This window comes from Hakea prostrata, chromosome 7, assembly GCF_041222555.1.
Source record: "Hakea prostrata isolate BN-2017 chromosome 7, UWA_Hpros_2, whole genome shotgun sequence".
Lineage (NCBI taxonomy): Eukaryota > Viridiplantae > Streptophyta > Magnoliopsida > Proteales > Proteaceae > Hakea > Hakea prostrata.
The window spans coordinates 14,335,068-14,351,842 of record NC_142606.1 but is presented as its reverse complement, the minus strand read 5'-3'; the positions used below and the strand labels follow the sequence as shown (position 1 = coordinate 14,351,842).

General features: G+C 38.4%; 1 protein-coding gene across 4 annotated transcripts; it reads left to right on the top strand.

Moving 5' to 3' along the window:
• The first annotated feature begins 1,092 nt into the window (after positions 1–1,092).
• Positions 1,093–16,762, top strand: LOC149010013 (pentatricopeptide repeat-containing protein At2g03880, mitochondrial-like). Of its 4 annotated transcripts, none has more exons than XR_016174318.1 (3): positions 1,093–1,372; positions 8,698–11,088; positions 14,410–16,762. XR_016174318.1 is itself a non-coding variant. In XM_089160655.1 (3 exons), exons 2-3 carry the CDS (start codon positions 8,754–8,756, stop codon positions 10,683–10,685), a joined length of 1,833 nt encoding a protein of 610 aa, XP_089016781.1. In that variant the 5' UTR covers positions 1,093–1,372; positions 8,698–8,753; the 3' UTR covers positions 10,686–14,389. The 4 variants fall into 4 exon arrangements, 2 of the variants coding, with proteins under 2 accessions (XP_089016781.1, XP_089016780.1); XR_016174319.1 differs by having other exon boundaries at positions 14,392–16,762; XM_089160655.1 differs by lacking the exon at positions 14,410–16,762 and having other exon boundaries at positions 8,698–8,794; positions 8,894–14,389.
• Positions 16,763–16,775: the final 13 nt, after the last annotated feature.

Below are 16,775 nucleotides of genomic sequence, written 5' to 3'. Positions count from 1 at the left end.
TGAATATATAATAATACAATGTATTAAATAATTTGAGGGGCATTTTGGTCATTCCATGTTTGAAATTTAAATATACTCAACGGCAACTAACGATGTTAATTTTACGGGTCAACATTAGTTTGTGGTCCACTAAAGGGACCCACATGTAAAAAAACTCTAACTATAATATTTTATCATCAATACTCAATACTAGTTTTTAGTTAGGTTAAATGGGCTCAGGCCCATGAAAACATTGACCCAGCCCTCAACTTCCTGGACCTAGGCAATAATAATAAGGCCCAATAAAGCCAAGTATGCAGACTCAGGAGGCTCACTTGGTGCACGTGGAAGACAAGACACGCGCAAATCAAGCTCCTCATTGAAAAGAGACTGGTCGTCTTCATAAAGAGGGTTATCCCTTGTTGTGAGCGGTTGCGCTCCAATTGAATTGGCTTCAAGTGCGCATGTGACGTGTATGTAGGGAAAAAAACCTCTTGTCTTCAGATAAGCAGTCAAGTCGAATACTACCTATAGGAATTGAAGGGAAGAGATGGACAAGGGTAGGAATGGAATCCGTTCTTATGGCCAATGCGGGGATAGAATACGACGTATCAAATGGCCAACGCGATCGGATAGTTGGCTAGGACCAGAGTTGCTAGAGATGGCTAAAGTGGACCACTATGGATGGCTATAGCCAAGAACTTAGCCAATACAGGAATTGACTATTCCATGTCCATACCGGTCCCCAAATGGGGAAAGGAGAAACAAAGCCTTTATTCTATCCCATGAATTTGATTCATTCCGAGATAAGGCTACAAAAAAAAAAAAGAAAGAAAGAACAAAAGAACAAAAAGAAAAAGGAAAAGAAAATCTGGATCTCAATATCTCTTTGATGCAGATTTGCAGTTAATGGAAGATAACCCTATAATTTAACGGCAAGTGGGCTTGGATGATATTGGGTGGGTCCGGCCCAAGTTTTCATGAAACCATCAGATGGGACTAGACTAGAGGGAAAGGAAAACTCCTACAAAAAAAAAAAAAAAAAAAAAAAAAGAGGGAAAGGAAAACTAAAAGCCTCTGACATTGCAGCGATTTTGTGGCCAGGCCCGCCAGAGTGAATGGATATGTTCAGTATCGGAGTTAATCGATCAAAGGATTTCAGCGAATTTATATGACAAAGAAAACAGTTGCAGACTCAGCAATTCATGTGTTAGAATTTCTAGAGGGTTCGAACGTCTTTCTCACTTTCAAGTTTCAATATTTATAGGGTTTAGGCGCTCGGACGGCGGAGCTGTTCCATATAATATTTAAGAAAATCTCCTGCAAATTGATATTGGGAAAGGCTGTATACCTTCAACTTCTCTATATCGTCTCAAACTCGTCGAACCGTTAGGTATTTTCCTCCGGCTCACTCTCGTTCTATATTAGTTATTCTCTTCTGCATTCCTTATCAGTTAAAATTCGTCTTCTCTGTTTCTTCTTCTCTTAACAATGATCTCAGAACCTTAATGGACGGAATATACACGCTTGTGATGTTCTCTCACGAGTAAGAGCATAGACAATGTTAATTGTTTTAATTCAAAGTGCCAGTGCTACTCTTTTTCCAGAGCTCCCAGTCATTCCAAATGAGTTATCCAATCATTCTTTTTAAATACTCTAAAAAGAAGAACCATGTTTTTGGTTTATTACAAGAACTATGCGTTTAGAAATTTTTGTCTTTTTCTCTTTTAGAAGTGTACTAGTCTGAATCTGATGACTCATGAAATACTTTGGTAACTTGTTTTCAAATCCCTTAACTTTTGTTCTAGATAGGAAGTATTGCATAGCAAAGGATGAAAGCGTTGAAGAAAAAAATGATAAGAAAGATCTCTTGTTATAACATTACAGCGTTGTTAATGAAGGAACAGGATCTGTCTCTCAGTTTGATCAATAGAAAGATGTTTCTTGTGTAGGTGCTTCATTTCATTTGTTGTGCCTATCAGTAACAGAGGAAGGGAGTTTATTTTTCAAGCAGTTTTTATTTTTATTTTTAAATAACTGTTCTGGATGCCCCTATCTCACCCTCATCCCCCCCCCCCCCAACCACCAAAAAAAGAAGAAGAAAAACCAGACTGGGTTTACCTTCCATGCCTGATTCGGATAGCATAGTCTAGCTTGCCATAATGTTGGGTAAAACTACTTTCATATGTTTGGAACTTATTAGACTCATGATTTGCTAATATTTGGATCCAATGCTCCTGACTGATGGCATTGTTCTATAGATAGGTCGGTAGGGATATCTTAACAGATTAACAGTTCTTGTCTTTTATTGGGGATTACCAGTTACTGCAAAGGTTTGCAACCAAGTTACAGCATATTTGAGCATTGATTAATGATTGGGATGGTGCTAACATGTTCTATTAGTTGGTTATGATAAAAGGATTACCACCCTCTTGGCTATCTAGTTCTGAGAACTAGCTGACAAGTATTTTGGGACCCTATACCAAAACCTTGAGATTCGAATGCATGAGATATTTTAAGTTCTAATTTTGGCTCAATGGCAAAATAGGTGAAGTATCCTAAGCTGCAATTGTGAGATCTACTTAGAAATTCTCTTACTTGTTGGCTTTTAGCTTCTAAGCCAACTTGGAGGTCATTCTCATCCAGTGAACAGTTACATAGTTGTCTTTGTGTTGATTTGAAATATATATCACTCCTTCTTTTCTTTTTTTTTTTTCTTTTTATTTTTAAATTAAGTCTGATCTAAAGTATGAACTTTCCACTAATTTGTCGACAAGCTTAAGGATTGATTTGCCATGTTCCATAAGAAATATTTATTGATTTTTTCAAGGGCTGTATTCGTCTATTTAGTTTCAGTATGATGGTTCTAGAATAGTACAAAACCATATGGCCTTACAAAAAGCTCAACCATTGGCACTATGTTAGTCCCCCAAACTTAAAGAAAGAAAGAAAGAAAAGCCACAGGTTGCCAACTGCGTTGATGACAAAACTGCTCCAACTCCTCTTACAATCTTTCTAGTTCAAAACAAGAAGAACAATGACATTCACAACTAGGCTTCTATCCATCTGGAAAGAAACAATTACATCCTCTGATCCTACATAGATGACCCAACTGCTACACTTTTCTCACAAACCTAGAGTTCCTTGATACTCTTATTAAAATGATCCCCAAGGGTCAGCACAAGCAAAATCGCTTTCTTGAATGCACCTCTCAGTATGTTTACCAGGGTCAAGTATCATTATTGATGTGAACACAAAATTGCCCCTTGGCCAAAACCCTAAGTGGGCCTGCAAGATGCACCCAAGAATCTTCCTTTTGCTGGCTGAACTCTCTAGGAGGGGTATTTTGGGCATTTTCAGCCCTATTTAGTTGTTGGAATTTAATTCCAATATAGTTCTAGCGCCCAGTTTGGTTAAGAAGTCTTGATTTGACTTAGTAGTTGAGTCCTTAGTTCTTTTAAACTCTAGCTCATATGTCAATTAGAGTTTTAATTAAATAGAATTTAGCATGTGCTTATTAGGGTTTTAAGTTATTTAAACTTTTATTTCAGCATTTGTCCATAAGGGTCTCTTAGATCTTTTAATTTTCAGTTCAAAATGGTTGTGATTATTGTGGTGGGCTCATAATCTATAAAGGAATCCCACTTAGTATTGAGTTCTTTTAAGTAGGCTATAAATTAAGGCCTACTCTTTCTTTGTAATTTAAGTCTCATTATTGAATGAAAAGTTATTGAGTTGAGGACTGTGGTTTCCTGTTGAGGGGGCCAAGGCGAATTCTTAGTAAGGTCTTCAATATTCAGCATCTTCCTTCTTTTCAAGTTCTAGCATCTCTCTACAGCCTTCATCAATTTCCAGCAGCCGTTGTCAACCACATCAACCTTCATCAAGTAAGTACAGCACCTTGCAGCCCCACCCTCTTCCCTCTCCTCCCAACCCCATTGCAGCCCTGGGCAGCCTCCCCTCTCCTCTGTCCCTGCAATTACAGCAGGCCCCTACCCCTTCCCCATCTCCCCTTGATCCCCGGAAGTACTCCCTTGCCCCTTCCCTGTTCTGCGCTCCACTTTAGTCCCCTCCCCTTGCTGCCACATCCCAGCAGCAGCATTCCCCACCCCCTACGACCCCCTTAGTCCCTGCCCTTACCCCAGACCCTCCCCAGCCCTTGCATTAGTTCCCTCCCCCTTCTCTCTCTCTCTCTCTCGGATTCTCTTTCCCTCCCCTCTCTGCCTTGCAGCAGATCTGTAACAGAGAAGAAAAGGCAGAAAAGAGAAGAGGAGAAAAAAAAAAGAAAGAAAGAAGAAAGAAGAAAGAAGAAAGAGAAGAAAGAAAAATAAAAGATTCAAGGAAAAAATTCTCAAACATCCATCCCATGTTGTTCAACCCCGAATTTTCCCTTTTCCAAATTATCCCACCCTGTTTAGATTCCCATCTCGATTCTCCATTAGTTTGTTGCATCCCATAAGAATTGTTAAAGCCTTAATTTTTCCTTCCGTCCTAATTATCCCAATCCAGATAGATTTTGTTAAAACCCTAACAACCCATAGATTCCCTTAAGATTGTTGGAATATTTGCTGGAAGATTCTAGGCAAATCCTAAATTCTAGGGAAATCCTCTTGGAAACCGTAATCATAGAATCGGGTTCACATCAATTATCCTTAGCTTTTTGCATCTAAAGGATTTGTATCCAGCTAGCCATAGACCAAAGGGCAGCTCTCTCAATGAACTAACAACACACTTCACTTTTAGTGTATCCATCCATATATAGGAAGTAAACAAAATGAAGAAGACATTTAGTTGGAGCAAATTGAACCTTTGAATTTTTTTTGTTTGTTGAATAAATAACTTTACTAAAACGAAAGAGAATAAATGTACAAAGGGGAAGGGGGGGGGGCAGCAAACCAGCCTCTAAGAGGGAGGCTGGAGGAGGGGGGCCTAGATCCCAAGAAACAACAATAAGCATGTTCCTTGGGGTGTCATCGATAGGGAGATGGTAAATAGACTGAAGCCTAGTAAAGATATCAAAGTAGATGGCCTTCCAAATCGTGTCCAAGGAGCGAGATTTGGAAGTCCATCTTCTAAGGTTATGCTCCCACCGCAAGTGGTGGATAGTATCACCAAAAACTAGCTTATGAACTTGGTCACAAATAGTGGAGCTTTAAAAGGTTCTCAAGATCCAAGACCAATATCAAGCAAAGCCATAAGAATGTTTCGAACGAGGCCAGATGGAGGTAAGTGGTTTCTCCCAAAGGGAGTGGGCAAAGGGGCAAGTAAAGAAAATGTGATCAAGGTCCTCTGAACCATTCCACCAAAGAATGCAGTTAGGGTTGACAAGGAAGTGGCGGCTAATGAGCAATGCATGGGTCGGAAGGCCAAGGTTGAGAGCTCTCGATAGGGTGAGGGAGTGGTAGGGGATATGCCCTTTGAACCAAGCCAAAGGGGCAGGGGGGGGGGGGGGAGGAGCGGAAAAGGTTCTAGGCCGAGGAAGTGGAGAATGTTTTGGTTGCGGAAGGGAGCCAAACTATGAGGTTGTGGGGAATGTCGCGGGGGAGGGGGAACCATGAACCATCAGAGATAAAGGAGGAGAGGGGTGTAGATTTGGGGTTATGGGACTCATACACTAAGTGGGCCTAAGAGATAGAGGTTGAAGAGAATGCGGGGAACCTTTAACTTTATGTTTTGTCTGGCCCCAATAATGGTCTCAGCACTACAAGTAAGTTCATTTCTCCTCCCACTCTTTTCTTCAAATATATTTTAGTTTTTAATATATCTTAATTATTACATTCATGGTTCATTATAAATTAATGAATATGTAACTTTGTAGCTTGGCAAAAACTGGGGTCATTCAATCTAAGAAAGGTTTAGGGATGTCTGGAATTTACTAATGATTCTGAACACAGATGGCAGGTGAGCTGTGGCTGTGACTTTAGATGGTATAGATTTGTTTCCTTAGGTGTGTCCTGAACTTCTGGTACTCTGGTAGAACTAGTCCAGCTGTCCTGCATTCCGTGATAGAAGGCTTAGTAGATCACAAAACGAAAATAACAAGGAATTATTTTACCCAGCTTAACTCCTATCTTGTAAATGTGTACACTAGCCCACCAAACTCAGAATATCAATCATGAGCTGAACCACAAATCCTGATTGAATTCTATCAAAACTGAAACCTGATTGATCAAGTTCATTATTGATCTGAGTTTTTGTTAGGAAAAAGAAATTCCCTGGGACCTTTGGGGTTGTTAGGCGATTGATTCAAAATGGACCAACAAAAATGACTGAATGAATCAAAACAAAATACATCCTTTCGTCCAGGGTCTATGCTGATCAGCGTGGGTAATCTAAAGTTGTTGTTTAACATTATGCTTGGTGTAACCCTGTGGGAGTTTTTCTTTTTTGTTTTCAATTCCTGGTCTTAGCCAGCGTCTCTTTTTCTACTTCCGTGATCAGGGTCATCCAGAATCAGCTCGCTTTAATCTTGAAAATGTCAGATCAAGCTGGACTTGGACTAAAGGGATTCTAGTTCCAATTTTAAACACTTGATCCAATGCCACCCTGTTGCAACCCTGGCTCATATAAAAGAGAGCTAGCATTATATGAAAGAGGGCACCCAGCTAAGGGGACTCAGGGCTTGGTTGGGTCTTAAAAAACTATACGCAACCCAACCAGTTGCAAGTTAAATTGCAACAGTACTTAATAACACTGGAGAAGCTAACCATCCCAGGACCACTTTCATGATTTGAAAATCCTAAGCAGCTTTCTTTGGTATTTACATTAAGTTTTAGTAAAATTTTGATGGATTACCCTGGAATGATTAACATTCATTGGTCCTTCCTGTGGATTTTTATTTTCTGCAGCGGTTGCAGCCAGCAGCCGACAGTCAAGATTGCGCCACGTATCCGAAAAATGATCTAACGATGTGAAATCATATTGCGGGGGTTTATTTATAAATATGACTTTTTTCTTTTACATTTAAATATTTGATCTTTTATAAATTTACAAAATAAAGTCCCTGGCTCTACCCGATCTCAAACCCTTATTTCTCAAGCCTTAGTTTGAGATCAACATTTGTCTGAGTTCTTTTCTTCTAGAATCAGCGATTCTTCCATTCCCTAATCGGAGATTAAACCTTGGCAACTCATTTTCTCAAAGAATCAACATATGTTTCTATTTGCTCGGTAAGTTCCTCCAAGATTTAACGCCATCCTTTCGGTGCCAAGGTTTTTCTTCACTGGAGCCTTCTAGTGTCTTAAAAATCAGGAGCATAAATGTCTATATTGTGAAGTGACTATGAATCATAACTAAAAGTCAAATGGCAATAATTCTTTCCACTGGATGATAAACGTTGGAGATGGGATAATGCAAATATAAAAGTTGGAATAATTCAAGTAAGAACTTGACTCACCATTAAAGTTAATATATATAAATTTTCTCTATGGACACTACACGTTGTGCTTCTGTATGCTTTTTAAAGTCTTTCTTCTCTCTGATTTTCCATAAAAATTTGCAGAATGTGCTCTCTCTCAAAAGATCCCTTTTAGATCTTAAAGAAATAGTTGTAACAGAGAAACCATCATCCATTGATTTTTGGAGAAAATGAGTCGCCAAAATTTAATCTCCGACTAGGAAATGGGAGAAGCATTGATTCTTCAAGAAAAGAACCCAAACAAATGTTAATTTCCAAACTAGGGTTTGAGAAATAGGGGTTTGGGATCAGGTGGAGCCAGGGACCTTATTGTGTAACTTTGTAAAAGATTAAATCCTTAAATGTAAAAGTAAAAAGGTCATATTATAAATATACCCCCGCAATTTGATTTCACACCGTTAGATCATTTCTCATATAAGTGGCGCAATCCTGGCTGTCGGCTGCAGGCTGCAACTGCTGCAGTAAATGAAAATCCCCTCCCTGCTTGCACATTGTTATGTCATAAGAACGTGGAGACATGAAGTTGCAGCATGTTTAGTTGGCCTGAGATCACAGGAGAAGAAAGTGGAAAATCTGATGTATCAGAACTATTGGATATTACCGGGGTATGATTTAGAAAGTTATTAAAAAAAGAAGGAATTATCCATATAAAATTGTTGATTTCAGAACTGCAAACTCTTGGATTAAATTTTTTGGAAGAAGCCAAGTGTTGTAAGATAAGTTTTCCATTGAACATGTAACTATGTGATCACATAGTCGGTCATAGAATGATGTAATAAGTTGAACATTGACTAAAATACCCAGTAATAATAATTATCAAAGATATAATTTTGTTTGATGATGAGGCATATTAATTGATCTATGTCTTTTATGATCTTCTCTATATTTTGTTTTTGCTTGGGGTTGAAGGTTGGGAAGAGAGAATGTGTGTGTGTCTTGTGTAGCTTTCTTAGACGATGTAGATATCTACTTCATAGTGAATCTCTCTTTGTATTTTTGCTCTAAGATTTGTAACTAGAGCTCTGTTAAATATGTTGAAGACATACAGTATTATGCCATGTGTGTTTTTTATGATAATTTTTTGAAAGTTTTATTGAATTTTAAGTTCATTAAATGCCCTTACGTATCTGTATTTGTATTTATTAACCATGCTTATGGGTAAACAGATTTGATGTTGTCATGTTTTACCTGTTAGTTCCATATTATATATGCTGCTTACATCTCTAGACTATTTTGCGTTATGATCTTAGATTTGCTCTGAAACATTCTCTGATTTCTCTTGTTGCAAAAACTGAAACCAGGTATCAAACGAGCAGAAGATATACATCGCTCTTTTCCAGCTATTTAAACCCAACACATGAAAACTGCCTTGATCTCCATCCTGCCATGCCCTGTCCGGTCAATACTTCCTCCATTATTACATATCTCTATTTACATGACGACTCGTATCTTACATAATCCTCCCAATCCCACTATCTTGATCGATAACTTCAACAGGTTCTGCTACCAAAAAGACATCCCAAGAGCCATAGAAGCCATGTATTCTCTGCAAAAGCATCATATACAGGTTGACCCAATTAGTTATTCGGAGCTTATCAAGTGTTGCATAGCTCGTGGTGCTGTGGAAGAAGGCAAGCTTGTCCACGGGCATATATGGTCCAATGTAAATGGGCCTAAAATGTTTTTGAATAATATGCTTCTCAACATGTATGTGAAATTCAATTTGTTGGATGAGGCACATGATTTATTTGACAAAATGGTAGAACGAAATGTTGTTACTTGGACTACAATGATTGCAGCTTATTCTAATAATAGGATCAATGATAAAGCCTTGAACTTCTTGATTTTAATGTGCAGAGAAGGTGTCATACCTAATATGTTTACTTTCTCCTCAGTTCTTAGAGCTTGTGATGGGTTATCAACCCTTTGGCAGCTCCACTGCTCTATTATTAAGGTTGGTTTGGACTCTGATGTCTTTGTTCGGAGTGCACTGATTGATATTTACTCGAAATGGGGTGAAATGCATAGTGGTTTGTGTGTTTTTGAGGAGATGATCACTGGGGACTTGGTTGTTTGGAACTCAATCATTGGGGCATTTGCTCAAAATGGAAAAGGTGATGATGCGTTGAACCTCTTCAAACAAATGAAGCGAGTTGGTTTTCATGCTAATCAAGCTACATTGACTAGTGTCCTGAGAGCTTGTACAAGTTTAGCATTAGTGGAATTGGGCAGACAACTTCATGCTCATATTTTGAAGTTTGAGAGAGATACAATCCTAAATAATGCACTTCTGGATATGTATTGCAAATGTGGGAGCCTCGAGGATGCAAACTCTACTTTTAATCGTATGATAGAGAAAGATGTGATCTCTTGGAGCACAATGATCTCAGGCTTGGCGCAAAATGGCAGAAGTAGGGAAGCACTTGATCTATTTGAGTTTCTGATAAAAGCTTCCGGCCCCAAACCTAACTACATAACAATGGTGGGGGTTTTGTTTGCATGTAGCCATGCCGGGTTGGAAGAAGATGGGTGGCACTACTTTCGATCAATGAATACAACTTTTGGGATCAAACCCGGAAAAGAGCATCATGGTTGTATGGTTGATCTTTTTGGTAGGGTAGGGAAGCTTGATGAGGCCATCAAGTTCATCCACGAAACGGGATGTGGAACAGATGCAGTGATCTGGAGGAGTCTTCTTGGTGCTTGCAAGGTACACCAAAACACCGACCTGGCAATGTATATAGCAAATAAAATACTTGAATTGGAACCTCAGGATGAAGGAACTTACATACTTTTGTCTAATATCTATGCAAATTCTCAAATGTGGGAAGAGGTTGCAAAAGTTAGGAGGTGCATGAGAAATAAAGGAGTACAGAAGGAACCAGGGTGTAGTTGGATTGAAGTTGGAAAGCAACTTCATGCATTTGTGTTTGGAGACAATTCACACCCACTGATGGACAAGATCATATTGGAGCTAAACCAGTTGATTCCAAAATTAATGGAAGTGGGTTATTTTCCAGACATAAATGTCGTGATGCATGATCTAGAGGTAGAACAGAAAGAAGATTCACTTCGTTTCCACAGTGAGAAATTAGCCATTGCATTTGGCCTAATGAGTTTATCAAGGGAGAAGCCTGTGAGGATCATGAAGAATCTCAGAATCTGCAGTGATTGCCATGCCTTTGCAAAACTTGTCTCCATGGTTGGGAGTCGACATATTGTGATCAGGGATCCTGTACGCTACCACCATTTTGAAGATGGGGATTGTTCTTGTGGGGACTATTGGTAGTTGATGTCATCTAAATGTATCTTCCTGAACCCCCACCCAAAAGCATCTACTTACAAAATGGTAGCAGAAGAGAAGGATATTCAAATCCATTGGTCTTACTTTTTCTGATTTCATTTTATAGGCTTAGTTGATTGGTTATAACTGATAAGCAGCTCAACTGAAATGATGATTGTCAGCAGCACAGTAATTGCATATAGACATAGTTTCTGCCCATATGATGCCCTAATGCAGTGCATAAGATGATGGACAGCCGCAATGCACTAGTATTGGGACAAAGGGAAATTTTCAGCACTACCCCTTGATTTGCCTCCTAGAATTCCCATCCCAAAACTATGTCCTCAAACAGTAGGAGAAGCTGCGATTTGGGAGCTGAGACGTGGGAGAAAAGGCATGCTTTAACCAGGTAAATTATATCACTCCTCTTCCCCCTTCTGCTGCTGTAGTTGAGAGACATAAACCAGCAAGCTTCATCTCTCTTCCATTTTGTCTTTGCAATGCCATCCAAAATCCAACGCCTTGGTTGCTAGACTTTGACAAGTGTGCTGCACACACATACTGTTTAGACATGAGAGGATATTTTATTTTGACTGGTGACTGACTTAAATTTAAAAGTCAACTAAGCCTTGTACCATATATTAGGCTTTACAATAGGAACCTAGCATCTCTATCATCTCAACTACTCCATATATTTGGCTGTACGATTGGAAACTGGAATCTGGCTTCAGTTAAATAATTAAAGATTAATATCTCTCATAGTCTAGGCTGGTGCATCTTAGACTGATAATGAGTTTGTAATCTGTCAATAAGTATAGCTCCGATGCCTTGTAGACGTGGTTGGTTTAACCTCTAAAAATGATGTTAAACCAAAAAAAATTGAGCAAGTTGCTTCGGCACCCCAAAATAGAGGCCTTTAAACACTTACACCCCACTTTTTCTTTGAAACAGCACATGACTCCAGTTCAGTTAGAATGGCTAGTTGTACAGTTTTAAAGACCATTATACCCTTGTGTATGATGGAATGAAAAGACCTCATCTATCCTTTATTCTCCAACATCTCTTCACGATTTCCACCTCATCCCAACCTCTTTCTTTTCCTTTGTTTTTATAAGGGTAGTTATTTCATATAATTCAAAGGGTAGTTTTGGGATTTTTAAAAAAGGGTTTAATGGCATTCAATGACAATTGGACTAATGTGTCTGATGGAAGTCCAACTTTGAGGTATCTTTACTTTTCAAAGATAAAAGTGGGTGCCAGTGTTTAAAAGCCTCTGTTTTCGGGTGTTTTAGTAATTTGCTGAAAAGAACTTGGCAAATAGTAATACATTGGGATAAGTCTTATGCATTATGAGCTATATTTGTGAGATAGGCTGTGTTGGGGTTATGTACATCGTCCTAATTCCTAGGGTGGTGTCCTCTCTATGCAATGGTTAAACATCCCTTTTGGAATAACTACGGTGTATCCTTTTTTTCCCCCCCAGGGTAAGAACAGAGAGCCTGTCAAGAGATACTATTCAAGATACTCTTTTAGTTTAAACTTTTCGCAAAGACTTTATATTCCCACATGAATTGCATTGCTGCTGAATTTTTATTTTTCATAAATTTTGATGTAGACAACATAGTTTTATTGGTATTAATTAATTACTAAACCATCACATTGACAAAATACTAAGACCATCAAAAAAGTCTTCTCCAATGAGTGGATTGTACAGTGACAGATTTTGCATGCCCAAGGTAAAGATATAGCTCTTTGTCTACTGCCTCTCTAGAGAAAACATAACTGAAACATTAAAGTTGAGGTAGGTGGAGGGGGGAGATTGAAATAGGCTTCCTGTTGCAGTGGTCTTCTAATTTCTAATGATAGTGACCATTTTTCTTCCACTTAAATAGGGTTAACTAGGGTCCTTGCCCTTCAATCAGATATTTTTGAGAAATGAAAGCAATTATGTCATATCCATTGCATGTGACCTAGTACACAAATGGTTGTACAGTAAATTACCTTTGCTTCAAATTTTGCCCTTAGAAGTAAATGGAATATAAAATCTCTATGAACAATGGAAATTCCAACTGCAAAACTGGAACAGGGATAAGCAAGTCCCCTTACTGCTCTAAGTGCGACTCTCAGCCTCAAAAGGCAGTCCCATTTTCAGTTAACATACTCTTAGAATTGCAAGTACAAAAACTGACATGGTTAAAAGGATTGGATTGTACAGCTTACCTTGCATCACCTGGTTGCTGTAAGTAAGGCATTGTGGGATACTGAGTGTGGGAATAACCCTACACCATTTAGGCAATCATGTGGATTCCATTGTGCATAAACATGATGCTGCTTAAATACAAAATCAATTTGGCTGACTGGACAGACTGAAAGTCAGCCCTGGAGCTCTTCTTCCTGCTTGTAGTAGGTCTATGTTTGATCTTTCAAGTTTATTATGTTGATAAGTGGACTTCCAAGAGCTACCCATATTCCAAAGTAGCACTTGTAGAGGAAATCAGAATTTGTTGTGGGAGTAATCATCTTAATTCCAACTGCAGGAATGCTGCTCGAATGGAAAATCAAATTGGTCAACAGGAGAGAGAGATACTTGACCCTGTGGTTTACTGCGCTTCTATGGCCTTTACGTTGAGGCATGGCTCTGTGTTAATTTCCCTAGTTACTTAGACCATGTACACCAAACTATAGTTATCAAGGCATTGTCTATCACCTAGGCAGATGCCTTGCCACCTTGCTTTTTGAGCCCTCTCCATCGCCTTGGTTTCCTTTCCACCTTGATAACTATGCAGAAAACCTTACAGAATAGATAGGTCATGATTGATTTAGTGTCATAATGGTGCTGTGAATGGAAAACCATAAACAATAATGAAACTGTAATAAGAGATATCTCAGTGTCAGGTAACATGGAGAATCACGTATATAATGCTGATAAATAGATTGGAGCCTAGAACCTGTATGTCAGTGATTCGTGTTTTGAAACAATAATGAAACTGAGATACTTAGAGTTATCCAGTCACAAAAGTATTAGTTCAGTGGGTTTTTATGTATTTTGGTAATTTTCATTTGGACCCCCGAGGTTTGACCCAAATAATTTTAATTTAAAAAAATGACTGCATTTACCTTCCCTGTGGTACACCAAAATACTAAATTTGGTCAGCATACTCTAGAGTCAACTCTGTGAAGATCTTTATAACAATACAAAATACTGTATTTTGTTGGCTTACAGATGCCACTTATAATTTGGGCAGAAGGGCATAAATGAAAGGGTTGGATTTAGGGCAGATCTTTACAATACCTTCTTCTCTTTTTTCCCCCTTTACAGTGGAAATAATAGTGTATTAAATGCAAGTGTTAGGAGGTCGATTGCATCCCAGAAAAGGAAGAAATTGTCCTAGTAGAAAGTCTTAAGTCTGGAAGCGTGTCTTCAATTCGTACCTATATTTAACCAGCAACCTCTATTCTTGCCATTCCTACCATGAATGTAGTTCTAGCTACAGCCTTTTTTATGCATGTTTCAAAACGTTCATGGAATTGGTTTGTGTGCTGTTAAAAAGCTTGTGTCATTATCTGTCCTCCCTAAAATTTGCTTCTTATATATATGCATGTTTGACTTAGACATTTCATGAAATTAATTTCTCTGCTTGATAACAAACTTACATCATTTTGTGACCTTTCTAATAACCTCATCGTGAGAATCTAATCTTTTATCATTCAGAATGGTATCTCTTGACAGGTTGTAGTAGAGAAGTCCTCAAAAGAAACGGTCAGCAAGAAGTCAAAGGGCTCTTGTGGGAAGAAGAAATAGCTTTATTGTAAGGTAGTAGGGTTTAGAAATAACTGTAAAGATCTAAACCCATTTTCTTGTTAGGATTATCGTTTCTGTTTTGTCGGTTCTTAATCTACCTTCTTGAAGAGATTTCCACATTAGTTCCCTTGCGATGTTGTTCTCCACAATGCACTGTTATGGGTATTGTCCACTCTAGAATCTCTGGATGCCAAATGAAAGGCTGGGGTGGCAATCCCACCAGTGAATATCAAGGAGAGGCCTTGGGTTTGCCTGAATTTCAGGCTCAAATATTCTCCCCTATATTGGCATCACACGTGTATCCAGCTGTCTGTTTCGGTAAGTTCCATCTTTCCACTTTGGAAAATCCATTGGGCTGAAATTTGACTAGTGAGCAAGGATCTTGGAATCTATTATTGTGCTCTCAGGAGATTCTACAGTGGATATTCAGTTCCAGAAAGTTCTCTTGTTATTATCATTGAAAAGAAGAAACTAAATTCATTACCTTGTAATCTGGTTCATATGCAGTCTCTTTTCAAGCTGTAGTTCCATTGTTTGGTGATGCTGGACAATAAAGACGTGACACGTTTAGTGATTCCTTGCACTATAGAATGTGGTGCTTCTTATGCACTTAGATGAGAGAAATATGTATATTAAATGAACTTGTGGATGTCTTAGCTTTGGTTTAATTTTCTTTACATTTCCAGGTAAAATTTTGCATTGAAACAAATGGAGCTCCTTGGGGTTGGAACTTGTAGTTCAGATTTAGATCCTTTTGGATATGCATGCGGTCGACAGTATTATAATACTTGTGTCCATGGTATAGTAAATTCTCTTAATGTCATAATACTATAAGTTGCATATCAAAGAGTATCAAAAGCATTACTCGAGTTCACACATTTCTCTTGGATATATCAACTTATTTGGTTTTCCTGCAAAGGTGCAGGAGTTACTCTCAGAAGTATAGCTAATAGGAACACAAAATGGTGTTGGTAGAATCGTCATTTTGTATCTTCTGTGTCCAGGTGGACACATGATCATTCAGTAAGAATTTTCTCCCATTCTTATTACAATAGTGGATTTGAGAGGAGCACAATCCCCTACATGGTGGAGGAAAACGTTCCAATACATGAGAACAGAAGTCTGAATTCATCTGGCTTCTGGTTAGTCTTACAGCATTTTCTATATACCAATATGGCCAAGATTGCCATATCACCATTTTGGTTGTATGTTGTCTTGTCCATATTTACATTGTAGGGGGCGCAACCCTGGTATTTCTTTGTTAAATGCTGCTTGAAACCTTTGCTGCTTTGAGTTTTAACAATAGTAGTTTCCAAATGCTGAATATACAGTTTGGATTGTAGGTTACTGGGTCTCAGTGTTACATCTGAACTGGGATGATGCTGAACTCTCCAATGTGATATCCTAAATTGATTTTTCTTTCTAAAATACCTATCTGATGTTTCAAATGTTGAATGTACATTATGCATTGCAGATGCCTTTCATAGACTTCTGAATATTTCAGCATGGTGCTTTTACTTAATGAAAGATGGAGAAGCTGGACGGGTCCGTGCAGGGAATTAAGATCGAAGGAGGATGTGTTTTTATTTGCTGTTGCTGAAGGTCTTCTGAAGCCTTGGTTAAAGATTCCTGCTGGAAGTATATTCTGTTAATACATACAAACTGTCTGTTTTTGAGGGAGCTCCTTCCTGTACCTCTCAAACCATGGCCTTAGTTGGCTTCAAAGTTAAGCGTGTCTTTGTAAATATGCCATCTATTATGTCTATCCAGGTGGATGACTCTTCTCAGAGTATGTCCAACTTACTCTACGAATATTAACTCCATCGGATTTAATATTTTAGCTAATCAGGAAAAAAAATTAGTAGTTTTGATGTGTAAGATTTAGATTTCAAGCTCTGTTCTTCAGGGTTGTCACGGTTTGGTTATCTTTAAGTTGTTTCTTTTTTTTTAATGGTAATCCATCTTGGAGTTGTTTCATCTCTTAGTTGATATGACGAATGTTTCGTTTGTCTTGTAAATTGAGAAACCACCCATACAAGACATAATTAAATGGGGAATTTTCGATCGCCTGTTCTATTTTAGACTGTAAAACCTCTTAGCTATTTCTTTTATAATACGCTTCTCTAAATTGTAACAAAAATAGCCCAATTTGATCTAACCTGGATAAACTAGTTAAATTGGCAAATAGAAAACAGTTTACTCTGTTAATGTTGATTCATTCCAGTGTGCACGGCATAACCCAATGCCTTCAAGATCAAATATACCGCAAGCCCTAGCTACACCTCCACCAACTC